Below are 18,390 nucleotides of genomic sequence, written 5' to 3'. Positions count from 1 at the left end.
AATAATGGTCCTGCCAGAAGACAACGTCGCCATCGTCGTCCAAGGGACTAAGCATGTCTGCCATTTCGAAATGTGGAAGGGCACCAGAGGGCCAGGATCCAAGGAGCGGACAATAACGATGCCGGCTACGGCAATGACAGGCAATTTTAATAGAATCTGCCGCCGGGTGTGGGGATACGGACTTAACTTGGTGCGTGCCTTGGCCGCTTCTCCGGGAGCACGAGGAGCACAAGGAGCACAAGGAGCACAAGGAGCACAAGGAGCATCCAGGACAGCTTCAATTTGCACCATCAGCCTACGAGTTGGCAAGACCTTCGCAGGAGACCAACAATGGGTGGATGAGGTGTGATTTATGTATAGCTAAAGTCAACAATCAATATTCAAACTCTCCCCAAACCTGTTGAAAGCTGTCTGCTTTTTAAAAAATCCATGACTGTTTAAAATGAAATACTTGAAAATGTATTTGTACATTTCTCATTTGATATCATATCAATGCGCACGATTAACAAACACATATCAAATTGTTATCCCTGATTCGTAAAATCAAAGATTGTCCTCTATTTCTATTTTCAAATAACCAAATGAGATTATCATTTCATTTCCGTGGAATGTCCCGATCAATAGATAGCCACACCGCTGGGGACTTTAAACCTGTACAAAGAATAACACGAAAATAAATTTCCCTCTTGACTCAATAAATTCAATCAAAGCTTTAAAGCCCAGATAATATATATTACATTCTTATCGTACCTCGCGAATAAAAGTGTTGTGTGTTAATAATCTCATCATATATATTTCGTACAATTAATAATCTCAATGTACTGCCTGGCTTTTAGCCATGCTCCCCAGCTGTTTACAACTTGGCGTTGACGTGGATGGCCAGCACTCCGTCGTCCTCGGAGCTGCCCAGGTAGATGGAAGCCCGTCCGTCGGATCCGACGCTGACGGTCTTGCCCGTGCAGGAGGAGCCGCTCTTGGAGCCGGAGATGACGTCGCAGTAGGTGCCGGCGGGCAGGCCCGTCTGCAGGGAGCTGTTCAGGTCGTAGTTGTCGTTGTTGAAGGCCACGAAGCCGAGGCTGCCGCGGCTGAAGGCGATCTGGTTGCTGCCGTTGTCCCACCAGTTCTGGATCGCGTCCGAGCCCACGGCGTTCCGGAAGGCCACCATGTTGTAGATCTGGCGCCAGCGGTGCTCGCACACCCAGCCGCCGCTGCAGGAGTTGTCGCTATTGAAGACGGGCGAGGCGATGTTGTGGCCGTCGGTGGTGGGCGGGCCCTGGTCCGGGTCCGAGAAGGAGAAGGAGGACATCACGCGGGGAGTGCCGAAGGGGTGCGCCAGCATGAAGGCGGAGGCCATCTTGTACTGCTTGGGCACCTGGTGGGTCAGCACGTCGGCGCCTCCTGCTCCGTGTCCGCGCTGGTTGTCGTGGTTGTCGACGAAGACCAGGGAGCGGTCGGAGGCGGCGAAGCCCCAGGCGGTGCCCCAGTTGGTCAGGTACTGCAGCTGGTCCTTGCCGCGGAACACCTTGCCGATGGAGTCGGAGTGGCGGAACTCGGTGACGGCGCCCAGGCCGGTGTACTCGGACTTGCTGATGGCCTCGCCACCCATGTCGATGACCTCCTGCACGATGTAGGCCTTGGATCCGGAGTTGAAGCCGTGGTCGGTGTTCAGGGTCTTGAGGCGGCCATAGATGACGGCCAGGTCGGCGGGCCACATGTGCTTGGCGGCGTCCACGCGGAATCCGGCCACGCCGAGGTCAATCAGATGGTCCAGGAACTCGACCACCTTGTCCTGCACGTAGGAGTTGCCCTGGTTGAGGTCGTGCAGACCGACCAGCTCGCAGTTGCGCACCTCGTTGGCGTCGTTGTAGTTGTTGATGGAGCAGGTCGGGTTGAAGTCCAGCGAGGAGTAGGGCACTCCGGGGAAGCTCTTGGTGCTGGGGCTGGCGGTGCTGCCGCCCGTTCCGTAGGTGCCTCCGTCGGCGGCCATGTGGTTGAAGACCACGTCCACGTAGGTGCGCACTCCGACGGCGTTGCATCGCTTGACCATGCTGGCGAACTGCTGCTCGTTTCCGGAGCGGGTCTCCAGCTTGTAGGAGATGGGCTGGTAGCGCTCCCACCAGGGGCGGCTGTCCTTGACGGCGTTCTCGTTCACGGGGGAGACCTGGACGCCGGCGAAGCCATTGGGTCCCAGGAAGTTCTCGCACTCGGCGGCGATGTCGTCCCACTTCCACTCGAAGAGGTGGACCATTCCACTGCGACCGGAGGCGTAGTTGGTGTCGAATTGGGCGTTGGCCACCGCCAAAAGGGCGAGGCACACAATGCTCTTGGCCAGAAACATGGTGATTCCAGGTGGAAGTTCAGTTTCACTCTGGTCGGAATTAGTCAATGCAGCTCCTTTTATAGTGGACCCCACTGCTACTTTATCTGAGGGCTTCGCGGGGAGTGATTTGTGACTGCACGGGATCTTATCGCTCTCTGAGGGGTTTTTTCACGCATGGGGTCTAATCAGAACTCCGGAGCAGACGTATTGACTGGAGATCGCAATTTTTCGCAGATGATTAGTGGGCCGGCGTATTTTGATTATAATTCTATCAATAACTCATTCGGAAAATGCATTCCATTGATATCGGCTTCTGTCCGCACATTGGGAATTTTTGTGAATTATTGGGAATTTATTGGCCGTTTATTACGTACACGCTCCTAAGAGCGTGTGCACCTTGAACTGTGGCCCCAATGGCCAGATTTTTTAGCGTATTCGAAGCCTTGTAATCTTGCTATATCGCCATAACAAGTTGTATTAAAGGTAGCCACCTTTTTTGGCTTCAGGCATCGGCTGCACCGTTTTCTGGAATACGTGACTTCTGGCCTTGACTGGCGGCCACTTGATCTCCGGGCTCTGAAGTGGCGGAATGTTAACACGTCCAGGACGACGGATTAATTGGCGACTGCTGCGCAACTTATCTCTGTCTATGCAGGACCTTTTTCGGCTTTGCATGCTCACATTTCCTTCCTGTCGCAGTGCCAAATGAAATTTGCAGTGCAAAGGAACTTAAAAGAAAAAAGCAAAAGCAACAGCAAGAGCTAGAAGGGCAAAATGCAACACATGGAGCTAGTCAGACTCCTTGGGGCGCTTCCTGTTGATCCTTGAGCGCATAAGGGAGTCCTGCCATGCCGGATGTCTCTGGGTAATTTAGATAGCTGCAGTTCTTGTTGCTGCCGCTCAAAGTTGCATAATGTCACTTTGAAAGTGTCGCAGGGCAAAGGACATGCCCACCACATACCCACCCACAGGACACCCAAAGGACACCCACAGGACATGCAGACATCTTAAAGCTGCGATAAGCCGGTAACGATTTTTATGAAATTCCTTAGATGGCAGTCTCCATTCGCTGTTTGCTTACAACGCGCCCTGTTCGTTTTTACATTTGGCTGTTAGTCAACATCCTTTTTTAATGTGACTGTGTATGCCCGAAGGATTTGTGCGTAATGAAAAACTGTCACGAAGGGCGAAGGATGAGCCTAAGCCATTTCGCATTTCGCAGGTATGTGTGGAGAAATTGAAAAGCGCTCGCCGAGATCCGGGCGAGCATTAAAATGGCAAATTTGTGACCAGGACTTGGGCCAGGACATTTATGGCCGACAGACTGCGACGACAGGGACATAAAAACAGCGACGCCTGCGTGATAAGCGCATAAATCAGTAGAAGGACGAAGGACTCCCTTACCCCAAAGCCAAGGGCTCAACCCAAGACGTAACACCCGATGTAGAAGACACTTTTTAATTTCAGTTAATATCTCGGCAGCAATGTGGAGTTACTAGAGTAATTCATTCCCCAGTTCATGTTACTTTCATCTGCTGGCGGTTTTCAGAAATCAAACTTTCTTGTTTACAAATTAATGTTTCACAATTAAATAACCCAATTTTATGAGAGTTCTAAATTAAATTACTCTTATCACGCTTTTCGATGTTGAGTCTTGCAATTAATTAAAAATTTTTTGATTTAACTGATTATTTGAAATTCCCCATCTACGTTACTAAACAATATCTCATTTTCTTATCGCATACACAGAACCACAAATCATTGCAACCACACAATGAATAGATAAAGCAACAACTAGAAGAAAATTTAATTATTATTCAACGTCAAGGGTTCGCTTGACACATGCCAAAATGTTATAAACAATATACATATCACACCTGCCGCGATTCCCTGTGGTGAGTGAGTCAATCTTCAAGCCTCTGATGCAGCAGCAATCACTGTTCCATCGAATTATATGCGCCATGATCAACACGCGAGCTGAATCCCTTATGCCCAAAGGACAATGGCGAAGGACATGCTGGTAAGCTCATTGCTTATGCTCGAACACGGAGCAAATTCAAATTACAAATTATGTTTTCGTCATTGAGCCAAGTTTTACGAGAGCATGCGCCAGCCCCGCCCTAAGTTCCCCGCCCCCCCAAATCCTCCCCAGCATCCGATGGTCAATGTCCGATGGCGCGGTGTCAACTATTTAGTTTCCGGTTTTAACTTGCGCCATAAACTGGGCGTTATGTGTCCGCTTTTATGGCTTCTAGCGACGTCCCGTCTTCATTGTTTCTTAATAATCCGACGAGCGTCTTCGGAGTGCACACGTCCACGCATTAAGGATGTTTATGGGCCAGACACTGTTTCCACCGGCATCTGGTGACTCCGGATGGGGGATGGGAGATGGAGGTGGTGACCCCGACTTCTATCCGGCTAGTTGCATGCCACACATACTTCCGCTGCGCTGCAGTCATAAATGCGCTTAATTGGCAATTTTTGTGTGAGCGTGTTGAAATTTTTACACCCCAACCGACTCGACCCAAAGTTGCAGTCATAAATAGGAAATATGTTCCTGGAGTGCCTGCGAGTCCGTTTGCCAAGTGTGGGATGGGAAGAGGAGGGGGGCATTGGTTTTTATGGGTCATGCATGAATTTGCTGGGATTTATATGCGGACTACATGACCTGGATTCTTATGGCCCACAACCAGTGCCATTCCTTTGGCTAATCAAAAGATATTTCGGTAGCCGAAATAAATGAATATGGCTCGACCACAAGTGAACATTATCTTTTTAATACATTAAACGATTCACTTTATTATTCATAAACATCTCAGCTCTGCAATAATTTTTACCCACAAACGGTGAGTGTATAAAATTAGCTATATACATATAATTGGGATACTTTAATGCTTAGCTATTGGTTACTTCTAAAAGCTTGTCACATGACCGGCAAAGAATATTGATGTGTGGTCTATGATATAGAAAGCAAATGGATGAGTGGCCAGAAAGTACTTCACCCCATTAAAGGTGTGTGTCAAACTACCATTGCCTGAAATCAATCAAAATAATAGAACAGTATCTTACAGTTTTGAAGGACAATTAAAATTACCAACATCAGTAATTGGCGTACCAATGCCCTGCTCCTGAAACTCAAAGCTGACCACATGGATGACGCCGTCAATCCAAAAGTTGGTGTTTCTGTGAAGCAACGTTGAGAAGGACTTGCTCGGCTTAAAAATATCCTTGATGCCCATCTGTTCCAGAGCTGGCGTGAGTTCCAGATCGCTGTGTATCCTGAACTTCGGTATGCCCACAAACACATCCATCATTGTGAGATTCCTGGCAACGCCAACGATATCCATGACCGACAGCTTCATTTGCAGACGAGCGAGTCCATCAGGCTGATCTGGCTTTATCAAGAGCATTTGGAGATCTCCCTGGGAAAAGGGCACGAGCACGGCGCTGGCTTTAAGAGTCGCCAAGTTGCCAAATGCAAACTTACTATCCTCGTGCATCATGGGTATCATAACCTTCTTAGCGGCACTCACTCGAAACTCCCGGGGATATGTGGCCTCCGGATTGAAAGTGCGCTCCCAACTGAGATTGAAGAAAACGGCATTTATGAGGAGTGCTTGGCTGTTTGGCTTCCACCAGCTCTCTTTCACCACCTGTCCAATGTGCTCGCCCATTTCGTGGCTATAAAATGTATTCACCTCGTCCAGCTTTTCACGATTAAAGGCGATATTACGAGCTCTACCCTCTGTGTGTCGCATAAAAACCCTATATTCCGTGGACATCTTCAGATTCTGACGTACATAGAAGCGGGTTAGACTCTTGGCCACAGGCGCTGTCTGCGCACTCATATCAAAGATTTTCTGTGCCTCCGGCTTGTAGTCAGATAGATGGGTTCCTTGGTAGTGCAGAGCCTTTCGTATCTGCTCGGACTCACCCTCCTCCACGCCCACATAGATGAACAGCATGCTGGATCGTATCATCTCCGCCGAGAACATAATGTTCCTGTTGGAAAAGCTGTTCACGATGGCTGCGTAAAATCCATCCGTCAGTTGCACATTCTTCTGAGCCTTGCAGCGTGAGATTCCTAAAAGGATTAGCAGTAGCACGTACATTATTATTACTTAATATTATTTAATATTGTGTTCGATGGCTGTGCTAAGATGCCCACGATTTCAAGCGTGTAATTACAAACTGTTTGCGTAAAAATTGCAATTCTAGAGGTGATAAATGAGCCACTTTGTGTTGGCAATATCGATATTTCCAATTTATTTGTACATCTTTAATAAAACCACATCAGTATGGACATTAACTTTCCGCATTTTGAAATTTATGTTTATGTTCTAGTGGCAGAACAATATAAATTACTCCTTGCAGGCCAAAGTTCAGATCACGATTCGGTGGCGTGCAAGTCAAGTGGCCAATAAATCTCCAGTATCAATTGGAATGCATTGTCTGGATGTTTACTTATTTCAAACTCATTATAATTAGCCACCAGTCAATAGGTCTGCCCCGAACTCAGATAACACGCCTTAATCGCTATTAAATCAACTCAATACATATAAGTGAACGTAGTGCCTTGGGAGCGATAAGATCAATCTACAAATCATTCCCCTGCAAAGCCAAATAGATTTATTCATCATTTATAAGGACGTGCATCAACACGCTTTCAATCAGAGTGAAACTGAACTTCCACCTGGAATCACCATGTTTCTGGCCAAGAGCATTGTGTGCCTCGCCCTTTTGGCGGTGGCCAACGCCCAATTCGACACCAACTACGCCTCCGGTCGCAGTGGAATGGTCCACCTCTTCGAGTGGAAGTGGGACGACATCGCCGCCGAGTGCGAGAACTTCCTGGGACCCAATGGCTTCGCCGGCGTCCAGGTCTCCCCCGTGAACGAGAACGCCGTCAAGGACAGCCGCCCCTGGTGGGAGCGCTACCAGCCCATCTCCTACAAGCTGGAGACCCGCTCCGGAAACGAGCAGCAGTTCGCCAGCATGGTCAAGCGATGCAACGCCGTCGGAGTGCGCACCTACGTGGACGTGGTCTTCAACCACATGGCCGCCGACGGAGGCACCTACGGAACGGGCGGCAGCACCGCCAGCCCCAGCACCAAGAGCTTCCCCGGAGTGCCCTACTCCTCGCTGGACTTCAACCCGACCTGCTCCATCAACAACTACAACGACGCCAACGAGGTGCGCAACTGCGAGCTGGTCGGTCTGCACGACCTCAACCAGGGCAACTCCTACGTGCAGGACAAGGTGGTCGAGTTCCTGGACCATCTGATTGACCTCGGCGTGGCCGGATTCCGCGTGGACGCCGCCAAGCACATGTGGCCCGCCGACCTGGCCGTCATCTATGGCCGCCTCAAGACCCTGAACACCGACCACGGCTTCAACTCCGGATCCAAGGCCTACATCGTGCAGGAGGTCATCGACATGGGTGGCGAGGCCATCAGCAAGTCCGAGTACACCGGCCTGGGCGCCGTCACCGAGTTCCGCCACTCCGACTCCATCGGCAAGGTGTTCCGCGGCAAGGACCAGCTGCAGTACCTGACCAACTGGGGCACCGCCTGGGGCTTCGCCGCCTCCGACCGCTCCCTGGTCTTCGTCGACAACCACGACAACCAGCGCGGACACGGAGCAGGAGGCGCCGACGTGCTGACCCACCAGGTGCCCAAGCAGTACAAGATGGCCTCCGCCTTCATGCTGGCGCACCCCTTCGGCACTCCCCGCGTGATGTCCTCCTTCTCCTTCTCGGACCCGGACCAGGGCCCGCCCACCACCGACGGCCACAACATCGCCTCGCCCGTCTTCAATAGCGACAACTCCTGCAGCGGCGGCTGGGTGTGCGAGCACCGCTGGCGCCAGATCTACAACATGGTGGCCTTCCGGAACGCCGTGGGCTCGGACGCGATCCAGAACTGGTGGGACAACGGCAGCAACCAGATCGCCTTCAGCCGCGGCAGCCTCGGCTTCGTGGCCTTCAACAACGACAACTACGACCTGAACAGCTCCCTGCAGACGGGCCTGCCCGCCGGCACCTACTGCGACGTCATCTCCGGCTCCAAGAGCGGCTCCTCCTGCACGGGCAAGACCGTCAGCGTCGGATCCGACGGACGGGCTTCCATCTACCTGGGCAGCTCCGAGGACGACGGAGTGCTGGCCATCCACGTCAACGCCAAGTTGTAAACTGCTGGGGCAAAGTCCAAGGACTAAAAGCCGAGCTTTTGTTTGAGATTATTCATTTTATTAAATTTATATAATGCGATTATTACACACAAATCTTTTAAATTTTAAAATCCAGATGGGGAGTAATCTGAAAATATTTTACGTTGACGAATGATAAATTTTATTGTACTAGGAATTGTCCACAAATAACTGTTGCACATAATATGGCGAAAAACAACTTTTGGGTGAACTTGTTTAGGAGGGTTGCCTTTTCACCTCGGTATTCAGTATTATTTGCAGTCGGGTCACCACAGGCGCAATCATCTGGAGGCCGAGATGTTCCTCCAAAATCAGGACAATTTCTTTGCGGAGAGCCTGCTCCAAGGATTCGCTGATATTGCGCTTCTCCACGATCTCCACCTGCGGCACTTGGAGCGGATAATTTGCAGGACAGGTGAAGATCAGCTGGAGGGCAAAGCCTGCTCGTTCCCCCGCTCCCACACTGGCTCCATCCTCATAGTTTTGTGTGGACAGAGGAACTTTCAATTGCAAGAACGGGCGACGGGACAAAACCAAGTAGGCCAGTCCCAAATAATGCATTGTTCGCACCTCATTTTCCTGCAAATCCCTAAAGTATCGCGCCATCCTTATAACGTCCCAGTCTTCCGATATGCTCCTCTTCAGCACTCCTCCCTTCCGTTCCCTTAACGCCATTCTCCGGTAATTTTGAATTTTGCCTATTGCTTTAGAAAATTTCAGCTTTGCCTGGATTTCCGCTTGCCCCACCAAAAATTATTTGAAATGTAATGCCAGGCCATCTCGCAAGCCGAGATTTGCATAGTCCCATCAAAGCAATAACAGATGGATGCGATAGCTTTGAAGGCTCTCACCAGACTTAGGATCTGCGTAAAGGATATGCGAATGTCAAATGCTCTACTTGAAATAACCAAAACGTTATTTCTAAGTTATTTCTGCTTTCCCTTTGGTTGAAGGTAAAAATAAATAGATCATATTAAGTACATTATTATTTGTAATAAATAATGTCGAACATAGACATTGTATTCAAATGTTTGTGAGCCATAGTAAACCGAATTAAAACAAAATAGCACAAAAAAAAAAAACAATATCCTTAGTGCACCGCCTTTCTTATAGAGTGTATTTAAAATAAAACATGTATACTTGTGTCCTGAATAAATTCGCATTCATACTCCAGCCGCAAATTGAGTTTGTTCGTTTGCTTGATTTGATTAGCCCAGATTTGCTGGTCTCAGTGCTATGCAAATTAGTTGTGTGATTATCGCGAAAATTGGCAAACAGAGGGCACCCCGAACTGGGGTGGAATAACCGCCACCCTGTAATAGTTTTCAGCTTCAGACGTGCGTGCGAATTTTCTCTTTGGTCGCCTTCGGCACTTGGGAAATCTTCCACGCATATGAGTTACGTTTTTATTAGCACCGGGAAATTTGCATTTTAGAGCAGTTTCGGTCACGTGAGTAGGTTTGATTAGGGCACACATGTGTCCTTGGTTGTGAGTTGGGGGTGAGGTTTCGTTAGCCCTTCCTTTGATTTCACACCCCAACGCCCTTGCCTAGTGCTGCTCTTCCTAATGAGAGATGATGAACGAGCGATGTCAATCAGATTTCAATAAAGCAGCCCGCAGTCTCAATCTTCATTAGAATCCATCGTGAAGATGGTTGGGAATAAATAAAAAACCCTACCATCGAACTCACTCAAACATGTTGCATTGCCCCTACAACGGAGTGTCGGTGGGCCGAGTGTCGAGGCTTTCCACCCACTTTTTCCGCCCGCTTTTCCGAGAGTCCTTTCGGCTGGCTAGCGGTTGGTTGGCCACGTTTGCGGCTCCTAGCCGAGATGGCAACGCCCAGGAACGTGACCAAATCGCATTCGGGGCGTGCACCCCGAGTAATCGGGAAACGGATGTCTGACTCCTCCGACTCCTCCGACTCCTCCGACTCCTCCGACTCCTCCAGCTCCTTCGACTCCTTTCGCCCCCCAAAAGGGAATTGCAGATTTTTCCTCAATCTTGTATTGACTTTTTGCCACTGCCTGCCGGGATTTGAGGCCCTCCACCCGCCGTGTGATTGGCTGGGGGTCTGAGAGTTCCTGGTGCTTTGTTTTTGAGAGCTTCCTGTCGCTGTTGTGAAAAGTTTCTGAAGCACTTGTTTACGATTTGAAGTGTATTTTCCTGGCTGACTGGTGGTGGATGGAGGGTCTGTCATAATTTGGGCTGCAGTCGGTGCCCATCGATTGCGATCTCCGGCAAGTGTGAAAAGTTTTCCACTTCAACTCGGCAAATCTCAGCTGCTAAGTTCTTTGGTTATGCTAATGAGACAAACTTTGGCCACTCCGATCGTTGGCTTGTCTATAATTGAAAGTTCTGTCTATTTTTCTGTCTTCTGGTTGAATAAAGTTGGTAGTGCTCTGCGGATGAAACAAGGTCACTTAGGGAAACCCCACCCAATTGAGACACACCTGCTGTGCTGAACAAGCAAATCATATTTAGAGCCCCAAAAATCTGATAAGATATCACCTTTCCCCGAAGGTTATATATAAGAAGCCCATTGCGCATCGATGGCTGTGCATAGAGCTTTCTAGCCCAACATGAAGTACTCCACCTTGCTAATTCTGGGTCTCATCTTGGCCCTGGCCTTCACCAGCCAGGCCAAGTCCAAGTCCAAGAAGCAGAAGAATAAGCAAAAGCAGCTGGCCCAGCAGGAGTCGATCCTGCCAATGTCCGAGCCCTGCAAACCGAGCAAGTGCAAACTGCCCGATTGTCGCTGCTCCGATGCCGTTTTACCCACATCCAAGTTCCAGGGCAAAGAACGCGAGATTCCGCAGGTGATATTGCACACTCTGTTCACCTCGATAAATCAGAAATGCACCGTCTATATATCAATATTTGTTTCCCTCAGTTCGTTACCATCACTTTCGATGATGCTGTAAATGCTGTCAACTTCGCGCAGTATGAGCTGCTCTTTGAGGGATTGGTCAATCCAGATGGATGTGGAGCCGCTGGAACCTTCTTTCTGTCCCACGAGTACACGGATTACGCGAGGGTGAATGCACTCTACAGGGCAGGTCACGAGATTGCCCTGCATTCGGTGACCCATGGAGATGGCACCGATTACTGGCGTTCGGCAGATGTGGCCACCATAGAGCGAGAGTTCGGCGCGCAGCTCAAAATGTTGGAGACCTTTGCCAAAGTGGATGCCAAGAAGATTCAGGGAATGCGCCTGCCTTTCCTCCAAATTTCCGGCAATAACACCTTTGAAGCAGCCCGTCGCTTGGGCTTGACCTACGACAGCTCCTGGCCAACGCAGAAGTTCAAGGATCCGGCCATGTGGCCCTACACCCTGGACTACAGGTCGCAGCAGGACTGCCAGATAGGACCCTGTCCGGAGGCGTCCATTCCCGGATTCTGGGTCAATCCCATGGTCACGTGGACCGATACTGAGGGCTACAGTTGCTCCATGATCGATGCTTGCGTTTACCCGCCGGAGGACGACGTGGACGAGCTGTTCGACTGGATGATGGAGAACTTCAATAGGCACTATCTGGGCAATAGAGCTCCCTTCGGGATGTATCTGCATGCTGCTTGGTTTTCGCGTGGTCGCAATTACTTTGCTGCCTTTAAAAAGTAAGTAACTATATTTATAACCAGATAAAGATAAACTTTATACATTACTTTTAAATTGACAATACTTAACCATTTCAATTCTCGCAGATTCATTAACCACCTGAACACATATTCGGATGTGTATTTCACGGGAATTTCGCGAATGTTGGAGTACGTGAGGCAGCCCACGCTGGGAACTCCGTTCAAGGACTGTCCCGATTTGCCGGAGGCGGAGTGTCGAGCGGTCCAGTGCCATGTCCAGAAGATGTCCACCGGCGAGGAGCGCTACATGACCGTCTGCGACAAGTGCCCCTCCGTCTATCCCTGGCTGGACAATCCTCTGGGTCAGCAGCTCTAAGCCCGCCAGCAATTCGCCGATAAAGCGTGTACACTGAAGATAATAAAGTGAAGTTTTTGAATAGAAAAATAGGTCTCTGCTGGAACATGCAACGCCTGCAACACTTTTGTTTTCCTTTGTGTACTATGTAATGAAACTTCCGTGTTTTTCAAAGGATAACGGCTGACATTTCCCATCTCTAAGGCAAATTTACATGCGCCGCAATACCGCTGTCACTGATAAATGAGCCCAAATTATGTTCCTGGCCGTGAGACGCTTAATTAACTCATTCAGCGAAGCAGAGCCCCCGAGTGTAGTCATATTTCATGGCGTCCTCCTGAATTAATGCGCCAACTTCCGGACCCCCACATGGAGTCCTGCTCTTGGAGTCCTGCTCTTGGAGTCCTGCTCTTGGGGTCCTGTCAATGCAGCTGCTACCTGTAAATGACGTTCGACGTCTGGCCATCGCAGCAGCCATCGGTTGCATTTTTGATAATGGACCTCTAACTAATGACAGCCCTCGGGTTGTATATCAGTCAGGTATTGGCGAACTGTCAGGTTCTAGTAACTTCTTTGTAGAAAGGCTTTCACACATAATAATAAACTTTGACAATGATATTATTTACTTGAAATGCAGCGGATTGCTTTCTTTATTAGCAGCGCAATTAAATTGGTACCATGTATGCATAGAAGCAATTTGGCAATAAAAACCATTTTTCTTCTAATTAAAGCTAGACATGACAAACACATTAATTAAGATATTAAAATATTATTAAGATGTCTAAAAGATGTGTGCGTGCACGTTTAAATCATTAACAAAATCATTTATTCCTTAGAGAACGTGTGTAGTTTTCAAGGTATACTATACTCGGTATGTAAAATATTATATTATATTTTGCTTCACTTCCAACACCTTTCCCTGCAGTTAGATTGCAAATTATTCTTGGCCGCGTTCCCAAAACTACTATAAAAGTGAATGCTGAGACTAAAATGTGTCATATCGATGATATTAAACCTATTTAATTTTTTTTAAATTTGAAATTCACAGGACATATCTAATGGACATGTTGCGGCTATCTTTGATGAAGTTTCTTTTCTTCTATATCTTGGTGTGCCTTACAATGAATGATGCGACTGGACTGGCTAAAGATATTTTAAAACCTCAAATGAAAAGTATGCTTTTTAGTCTTTGTGACAAGTATAGGGTCAAGGGCAAGTGTCAAAGTTGTCCGGAGGGTTATGTCCTAACCCCAAATGACCATTGCCGTAAAAGTGCCTAGCAGCCTTGAATGAAAAAAATGTACAACAATTTGTACAACCTATTAAATAAAATATGAACATTTTCTGCATACAAACTTTTTTAATAGGCAATATATTTCTGCTTCATATATTTGTTAAGTTCGCTGTTTTAAATAAGAAGCGTCGTTAGAAACTACTATAAATTCTGAAAAATTAGACTCGACAATTTAGAGCTTTGTGCGACATTGAACAAAGTGAACGTCTTTACTTGAGCTTCCTTTCAACGTTATCAAATCAAACGTGACCATGCTTATCAACGGATATTCCTGCACCAAGCTTCTGTTTTTGATGGCCTGCCTGTGCTTGGCATTTGAGGGAAAAACTGTCTCGGCGAAAAAGTGCACTGTGGGATATAGGCTGAGACCCGGAAAGTGCGAATGGTAGAGCCATAGAGCCATAAAAAGGACTACAAATCAAATTGTATCCATGTTGAAACAACTATATTGATTACAACAAATAAATCATTAATTTCTGAGCATAACCAAAGTGTGGAAACTCATTTACTCAGTCAACGAAGCAGAGCTCCCCTGTGTTGTCATATTTCATGGCGTACTTCTGAATTAATGCGCCAACTTCTGGAGCCTCAGATGGAGGCCTGCCTTTGGGGTCCTGCTCTTGGAGTCCTGCCTTTGGGGTTCTGCTCTTGGAGTCCTGCTCTTGGGGTCCTGCTCTTGAAGTCCTGCTCTTGGAGTCCTGCTCTTGGAGTCCTGCTCTTGGAGTCCTGTCAATGCAGCTGCTACCTGTAAATGACGCTCGACCGTCTGGACATTGCAGCATCCATCGGCTGCATTTTTGTTAATGGACCTCTAACTAATGACAGCCCCCGGGTTGCATATCAGTCAGGGACTGGGTGGGGATCCTGTGCGGCCGCACTTTGCGGTTGCTGTCGCAAATTATGTGTGCGGTCAGCCGAGCCATCCCGTCCCTTGGGTAGTGTTGGCTCCGAGCGGAGGTGGGACTGCTGGCCAGGCTGGACATGGAGGCAACCGCAACATATTGGTTGATAGTTAACCAGGAGTGCGGGGTAATCGGGGGCAATCGATGGCATCTCTGGCAACCTGAATCAATTGTGTCAAAATTCTGGACAATGGGTGACCAGAATTTTCTTGCAGACACTTAGCAATAGGTAATTCAAAATTTGTTACAAGTAAAGTTGGCTTTATATAAGCGTTACATTTATTTCAATACTAAATAACTTTTAGGCACGCTTGTGGCAATGTTTGTTAGCCAGGACATAACCATGTGGGCAGTTGGTCTCCAGAATATTATAGGGCTGCGCCTGCATAGATCCATTAGGGCTCCACGTTTTCTCCAGATTTATATTAACATCTTCACTAAGGTTGCTTGATTTGGGAACACCGGTAACGGACTCCACAACTTCGCTGTCCAGCGCCAAAGTTTCCAGAAGCACGCTGCTAATGACCAAGATGCCAAAAAGGTAGAGTAAATCCATCGAAGATGCCATTTTGAACTTAAACCGCTGCCGATGAGTAGTTGAATTGAACTGAATCAAAAGCACAGTTTTCAGTTGATCATTACGCCTCGATGGCCAAGATAATTGTGAAAGTAGTCCATCCCTTATAAGGCAAGATGATACAAGGGCTCTCGAAAATCAAACAAGATGATGATGCAATTGCTTTTGTCGAAGGTTGCCAGTAAATCAGATTTCCTTTGATAGATTAACATTTGTATCTGCGATGTACAAGAAATAAATACAAGAACAATCGAGCAAACAATGCGGCAGAGGAAAGAAACCGCGCTTTTATGAAAATTAAGAGAATGCTCGAGAAAATCGCAACAAAAAGTGGGCAAATATTTGCTGATTACTTTCCGAAACTTGCACTGATTAACAGCCAGCGCAGATCCATTGTCCTTTTGGCAGGGCATTTCATTGCCCAGAGCCGCAACTGCCACCCCTTAAATTTGAAACTTCTTTCCCGTTTAGCATAAATTTCGCTTGGGTGAGAAGGTGGCTGTCATAAATAAATGACTCTACGAGCCTTTTGCTCTGCCCCAGCTGTCTGTGACCTAAACAGGCATTATTTTAATGTACTTTTATGTGGTACACAGCGCAAAAAAGGTTCAAGTATTTAACACTGGGTTGCCCCATTGCCATCAGTGTCACCCACACAGCCAAATTACATTTTTATGTTTCAATTTTTGTTTGCTCTTCTTTTTACTTCGCGAAAATTATGCCAACCACCACGGCAATTTGATGATGATTACGATGATGTGGGTCGCTGGATGGAAGTAGGAAGTATATCGAGGGGCCTATGTGCTCTGCGGTGGTTGACAATAGAATTGTCAAAATTATTTGCTCAAATTGCTGACATTTATTAGGCAGGTTACGGCTCGAGCTCAGGTTACTGCGTAAAAAGTCACTTAGAAGATGAGATATGGGTTTTACATCGATCCTCGGGATGCGCATCTGACTGGAAAAGCGTGTAACGACAAAATGTAGTCGTAAATGGTTGGTAAGTTTAAAAATGAATCTTGAATATACAATATGTGGGACTTATACTAAATGAAAATCTTAAGCTGGTAAATGTTTTCCTTACTGTTTGGTTTTGGGGCAATGCTATTATGTAATGTTATATAATTTGACAATGATATTATTTGTTTTAAGTCTAGCGGATGGCTTTTAGCTATGCAATTATGCATAGAAGCATTCTGACCATAAAAAGTATTATTATTATGTGCATCCACGTTTAAATCATTAATAAAATCATTTTGTCCTTAGAGAACGTGTGTGGTTTGGAAGGTATATTGTACTCGGTGTGTAAAACATTATATTTCACTTCACTTTCAACTCCTTTCCCTGCAGTAAGATTGCAAATTATTGTAGGCGGCGATTCCAGAAACTGCAATTAAGAAGTATAAAGAAACTTAGCTGATTCGAGTATGAACTTATGAACGTTGCCTCCAATCTGATTATTCGCAATGGTGAATGCAATGCGTTGCGGTCACTCGACCGATTCGCTGACTATTCACTTAATTATGTAAGAGCTTTCCAATTGGGTGCCATGTAGACCTTATCAGCTTGCATGTATACTCGCACATTTGCCAGCAGGTTGTAGAACTAATAAGCTAATGCCTCTCGGACCCCGACTTCTGCCTCACGAAGTGGATCCGAAACTGAATCAGAAACTGAGACAGTGCCGGAAACTGAGACTTGAGAAACTCAGTCTCGAAAGCGATATTGCCGAGTGTAAACGTGTTTACTTGGGCTTCGATTGCAAATACACAAAACCAACTTTACGATGGCAATTACGCGGCGGCTTCCGTGGCCGAAACTGCTGTTTTTGTTTGTCTGGCTGTGTCTGGCATTGGATCTGAATCGCGCAGCTCGAGTGCCCAGCATTTCGAAAAATTCTACACATCCTTCCACCGAGTCCAAGATGATAACGTTCGTCAAAGAACCTGAGCCAGATAAACCTGCTCCTTGGGATCAAACTGAAGCCACCACCATTGCTAGCACTGCCAATTTCAAACCCAATGCCAATGCCAGTAGTGTGGAAATTGGGCCTAGGATTGTCCTGGAAACATCGCCAAAATGTCCAGAGGGCACCACCCTGACTGCAAATAGTCATTGCCGGAAGATTGCCTAGCCTAGTGTCATAAGTCTGAGTACAGCAGAGAATTAATTGTCAATTAAATAAATATATTCAAAAGTATTAAGTGCAAATTATCGTCTTGCAAATCATGTTTGTGCATCAGGAAAGCAACGTTCGAAAGAGCTGGGAACTAAAATATTTCATTACTGAAAATCTATAAAGAAATCGATTTTCTTTGATAATTTATTTCTGACAGTGTAGACTAGCTGAGATATATCTGAAAAGCTTAATGCTGCTCTTCTGCTTTGTTTACGTTTTGTTTTTAATGGGAGAGCTTGTGAGCTCCCAGGCCATTGTTATTGTTGTCTCCCATAAAATCGCTCCCATCGTTTATCTGGTTTCGCTGGGAATGAAAATGTGACTGTGAATTTAAAGATGATCGCCAGCCAGTTGCTTGCGCACTCAGTCATCGCTGCTTCATCGTAGCAAACGAGCGTGCATCTCGGTGGAAATGTTGAGGCATATAAACTCACTGGTGCTGTGCATCCTACCGCTGGCATTCTTCCTCACAGAGGCAAGAACACAGCCCAATGGTAACAATCGCATCGTGTTCCCAAAGGACGATGAAGAAACTGACTTGAGATTCGCATACCCGAGCATGAATTCGACGACTACGACAACGACAACAGAAGAACCCGCATCCACAATAGCAACACGTTTGGAAAGCACCAACTCCGCAGAACAGATCACCAGTGGATCGGAGGAGCTGGTTAATGGGAGCACCACCGAGGTGCCCACTATAGACAACCGAATATTGCTGGAGACGACCCAAAAATGTAAGCCTGGCTATCAGCTGTTCGGAAAACGTTGCCGAAAGCCGGCATAGTCCGTAGTCTACAAGATTGATGTTGGCCAATAAAGTGATATTTGTATAGAATCATAGATTGATTGATGGTCATAATGTTTTTTGGTGATTATTCAAAGCGATTTGATGGCAGACAAAAATCCCCATCGATATCACATATGACAATTGTGGGAGAAACGCTCTGGGGAAATTTAACGTTGTGTGAAACAA

At 47.1% G+C, this 18,390-nt stretch overlaps 9 protein-coding genes across 10 annotated transcripts; 5 read left to right on the top strand and 4 right to left on the bottom strand.

The window, feature by feature from the left end:
- Positions 1-773: 773 nt before the first annotated feature.
- On the bottom strand, positions 774-2,374 carry LOC120445807 (alpha-amylase B). Its single transcript, XM_039626419.2, has one exon. It carries the CDS (start codon positions 2,336-2,338, stop codon positions 854-856), a length of 1,485 nt encoding a protein of 494 aa, XP_039482353.1. The 5' UTR covers positions 2,339-2,374; the 3' UTR covers positions 774-853.
- A 2,718-nt stretch (positions 2,375-5,092) lies between these two features.
- Positions 5,093-6,504, bottom strand: LOC120445262 (serine protease inhibitor 42Dd). Of its 2 annotated transcripts, none has more exons than XM_039625551.1 (2): positions 5,415-6,504; positions 5,093-5,354 (listed from the first exon to the last, which is right to left on the bottom strand). In XM_039625551.1, exons 1-2 carry the CDS (start codon positions 6,430-6,432, stop codon positions 5,233-5,235), a joined length of 1,140 nt encoding a protein of 379 aa, XP_039481485.1. In that variant the 5' UTR covers positions 6,433-6,504; the 3' UTR covers positions 5,093-5,232. The 2 variants fall into 2 exon arrangements, with proteins under 2 accessions (XP_039481485.1, XP_039481486.1); XM_039625552.1 differs by having other exon boundaries at positions 5,419-6,504.
- Positions 6,505-6,981: 477 nt separating this feature from the next.
- On the top strand, positions 6,982-8,594 carry LOC120446014 (alpha-amylase B). Its single transcript, XM_039626768.2, has one exon. The coding sequence runs from the start codon at positions 7,025-7,027 to the stop codon at positions 8,507-8,509; it is 1,485 nt and encodes a 494-aa protein (XP_039482702.1). The 5' UTR covers positions 6,982-7,024; the 3' UTR covers positions 8,510-8,594.
- Positions 8,595-8,645: 51 nt separating this feature from the next.
- LOC120446015 lies at positions 8,646-9,307 on the bottom strand. Its single transcript, XM_039626769.2, has one exon. The coding sequence runs from the start codon at positions 9,200-9,202 to the stop codon at positions 8,744-8,746; it is 459 nt and encodes a 152-aa protein (XP_039482703.1). The 5' UTR covers positions 9,203-9,307; the 3' UTR covers positions 8,646-8,743.
- A 1,795-nt stretch (positions 9,308-11,102) lies between these two features.
- Positions 11,103-12,552, top strand: LOC120446645 (chitin deacetylase 8). The gene is made up of 3 exons (XM_039627716.2): positions 11,103-11,347; positions 11,422-12,146; positions 12,234-12,552. The coding sequence occupies exons 1-3, from the start codon at positions 11,111-11,113 to the stop codon at positions 12,481-12,483; spliced, it is 1,212 nt and encodes a 403-aa protein (XP_039483650.1). The 5' UTR covers positions 11,103-11,110; the 3' UTR covers positions 12,484-12,552.
- Positions 12,553-13,914: 1,362 nt separating this feature from the next.
- Positions 13,915-14,242, top strand: LOC120445144. Its single transcript, XM_039625300.1, has one exon. The coding sequence runs from the start codon at positions 14,008-14,010 to the stop codon at positions 14,143-14,145; it is 138 nt and encodes a 45-aa protein (XP_039481234.1). The 5' UTR covers positions 13,915-14,007; the 3' UTR covers positions 14,146-14,242.
- A 667-nt stretch (positions 14,243-14,909) lies between these two features.
- Positions 14,910-16,338, bottom strand: LOC120445141. The gene has a single exon (XM_039625296.2). It carries the CDS (start codon positions 15,224-15,226, stop codon positions 14,960-14,962), a length of 267 nt encoding a protein of 88 aa, XP_039481230.1. The 5' UTR covers positions 15,227-16,338; the 3' UTR covers positions 14,910-14,959.
- Positions 16,339-16,870: 532 nt separating this feature from the next.
- LOC120445140 lies at positions 16,871-17,446 on the top strand. The gene has a single exon (XM_039625295.1). It carries the CDS (start codon positions 17,022-17,024, stop codon positions 17,367-17,369), a length of 348 nt encoding a protein of 115 aa, XP_039481229.1. The 5' UTR covers positions 16,871-17,021; the 3' UTR covers positions 17,370-17,446.
- Positions 17,447-17,672: 226 nt separating this feature from the next.
- LOC120445139 lies at positions 17,673-18,257 on the top strand. Its single transcript, XM_039625294.2, has one exon. It carries the CDS (start codon positions 17,827-17,829, stop codon positions 18,199-18,201), a length of 375 nt encoding a protein of 124 aa, XP_039481228.1. The 5' UTR covers positions 17,673-17,826; the 3' UTR covers positions 18,202-18,257.
- Positions 18,258-18,390: the final 133 nt, after the last annotated feature.

The sequence above is a fragment of the Drosophila santomea genome, chromosome 2R (genome assembly GCF_016746245.2).
Source record: "Drosophila santomea strain STO CAGO 1482 chromosome 2R, Prin_Dsan_1.1, whole genome shotgun sequence".
Lineage (NCBI taxonomy): Eukaryota > Metazoa > Arthropoda > Insecta > Diptera > Drosophilidae > Drosophila > Drosophila santomea.
Note: the sequence above shows the minus strand (reverse complement) of the source record. Positions and strands in the feature narration are given on the sequence as shown.

What these genes read in the sequence shown, in the direction of transcription:
- LOC120445807 (XM_039626419.2), bottom strand. Translation starts at nt 2,338, where the DNA reads ATGTTTCTGGCCAAGAGCATTGTGTGCCTCGCCCTTTTGGCGGTGGCC.
- LOC120445262 (XM_039625551.1), bottom strand. Translation starts at nt 6,432, where the DNA reads ATGTACGTGCTACTGCTAATCCTTTTAGGAATCTCACGCTGCAAGGCT. An exon ending in TACGCCAATTACTGATGTTG is followed by an intron (nt 5,355 to 5,414) that starts GTAATTTTAATT and finishes GATTGATTTCAG; the next exon opens with GCAATGGTAGTTTGACACAC.
- LOC120446014 (XM_039626768.2), top strand. Translation starts at nt 7,025, where the DNA reads ATGTTTCTGGCCAAGAGCATTGTGTGCCTCGCCCTTTTGGCGGTGGCC.
- LOC120446015 (XM_039626769.2), bottom strand. Translation starts at nt 9,202, where the DNA reads ATGGCGTTAAGGGAACGGAAGGGAGGAGTGCTGAAGAGGAGCATATCG.
- LOC120446645 (XM_039627716.2), top strand. Translation starts at nt 11,111, where the DNA reads ATGAAGTACTCCACCTTGCTAATTCTGGGTCTCATCTTGGCCCTGGCC. An exon ending in AAGAACGCGAGATTCCGCAG is followed by an intron (nt 11,348 to 11,421) that starts GTGATATTGCAC and finishes TGTTTCCCTCAG; the next exon opens with TTCGTTACCATCACTTTCGA. An exon ending in TACTTTGCTGCCTTTAAAAA is followed by an intron (nt 12,147 to 12,233) that starts GTAAGTAACTAT and finishes CAATTCTCGCAG; the next exon opens with ATTCATTAACCACCTGAACA.
- LOC120445144 (XM_039625300.1), top strand. Translation starts at nt 14,008, where the DNA reads ATGCTTATCAACGGATATTCCTGCACCAAGCTTCTGTTTTTGATGGCC.
- LOC120445141 (XM_039625296.2), bottom strand. Translation starts at nt 15,226, where the DNA reads ATGGCATCTTCGATGGATTTACTCTACCTTTTTGGCATCTTGGTCATT.
- LOC120445140 (XM_039625295.1), top strand. Translation starts at nt 17,022, where the DNA reads ATGGCAATTACGCGGCGGCTTCCGTGGCCGAAACTGCTGTTTTTGTTT.
- LOC120445139 (XM_039625294.2), top strand. Translation starts at nt 17,827, where the DNA reads ATGTTGAGGCATATAAACTCACTGGTGCTGTGCATCCTACCGCTGGCA.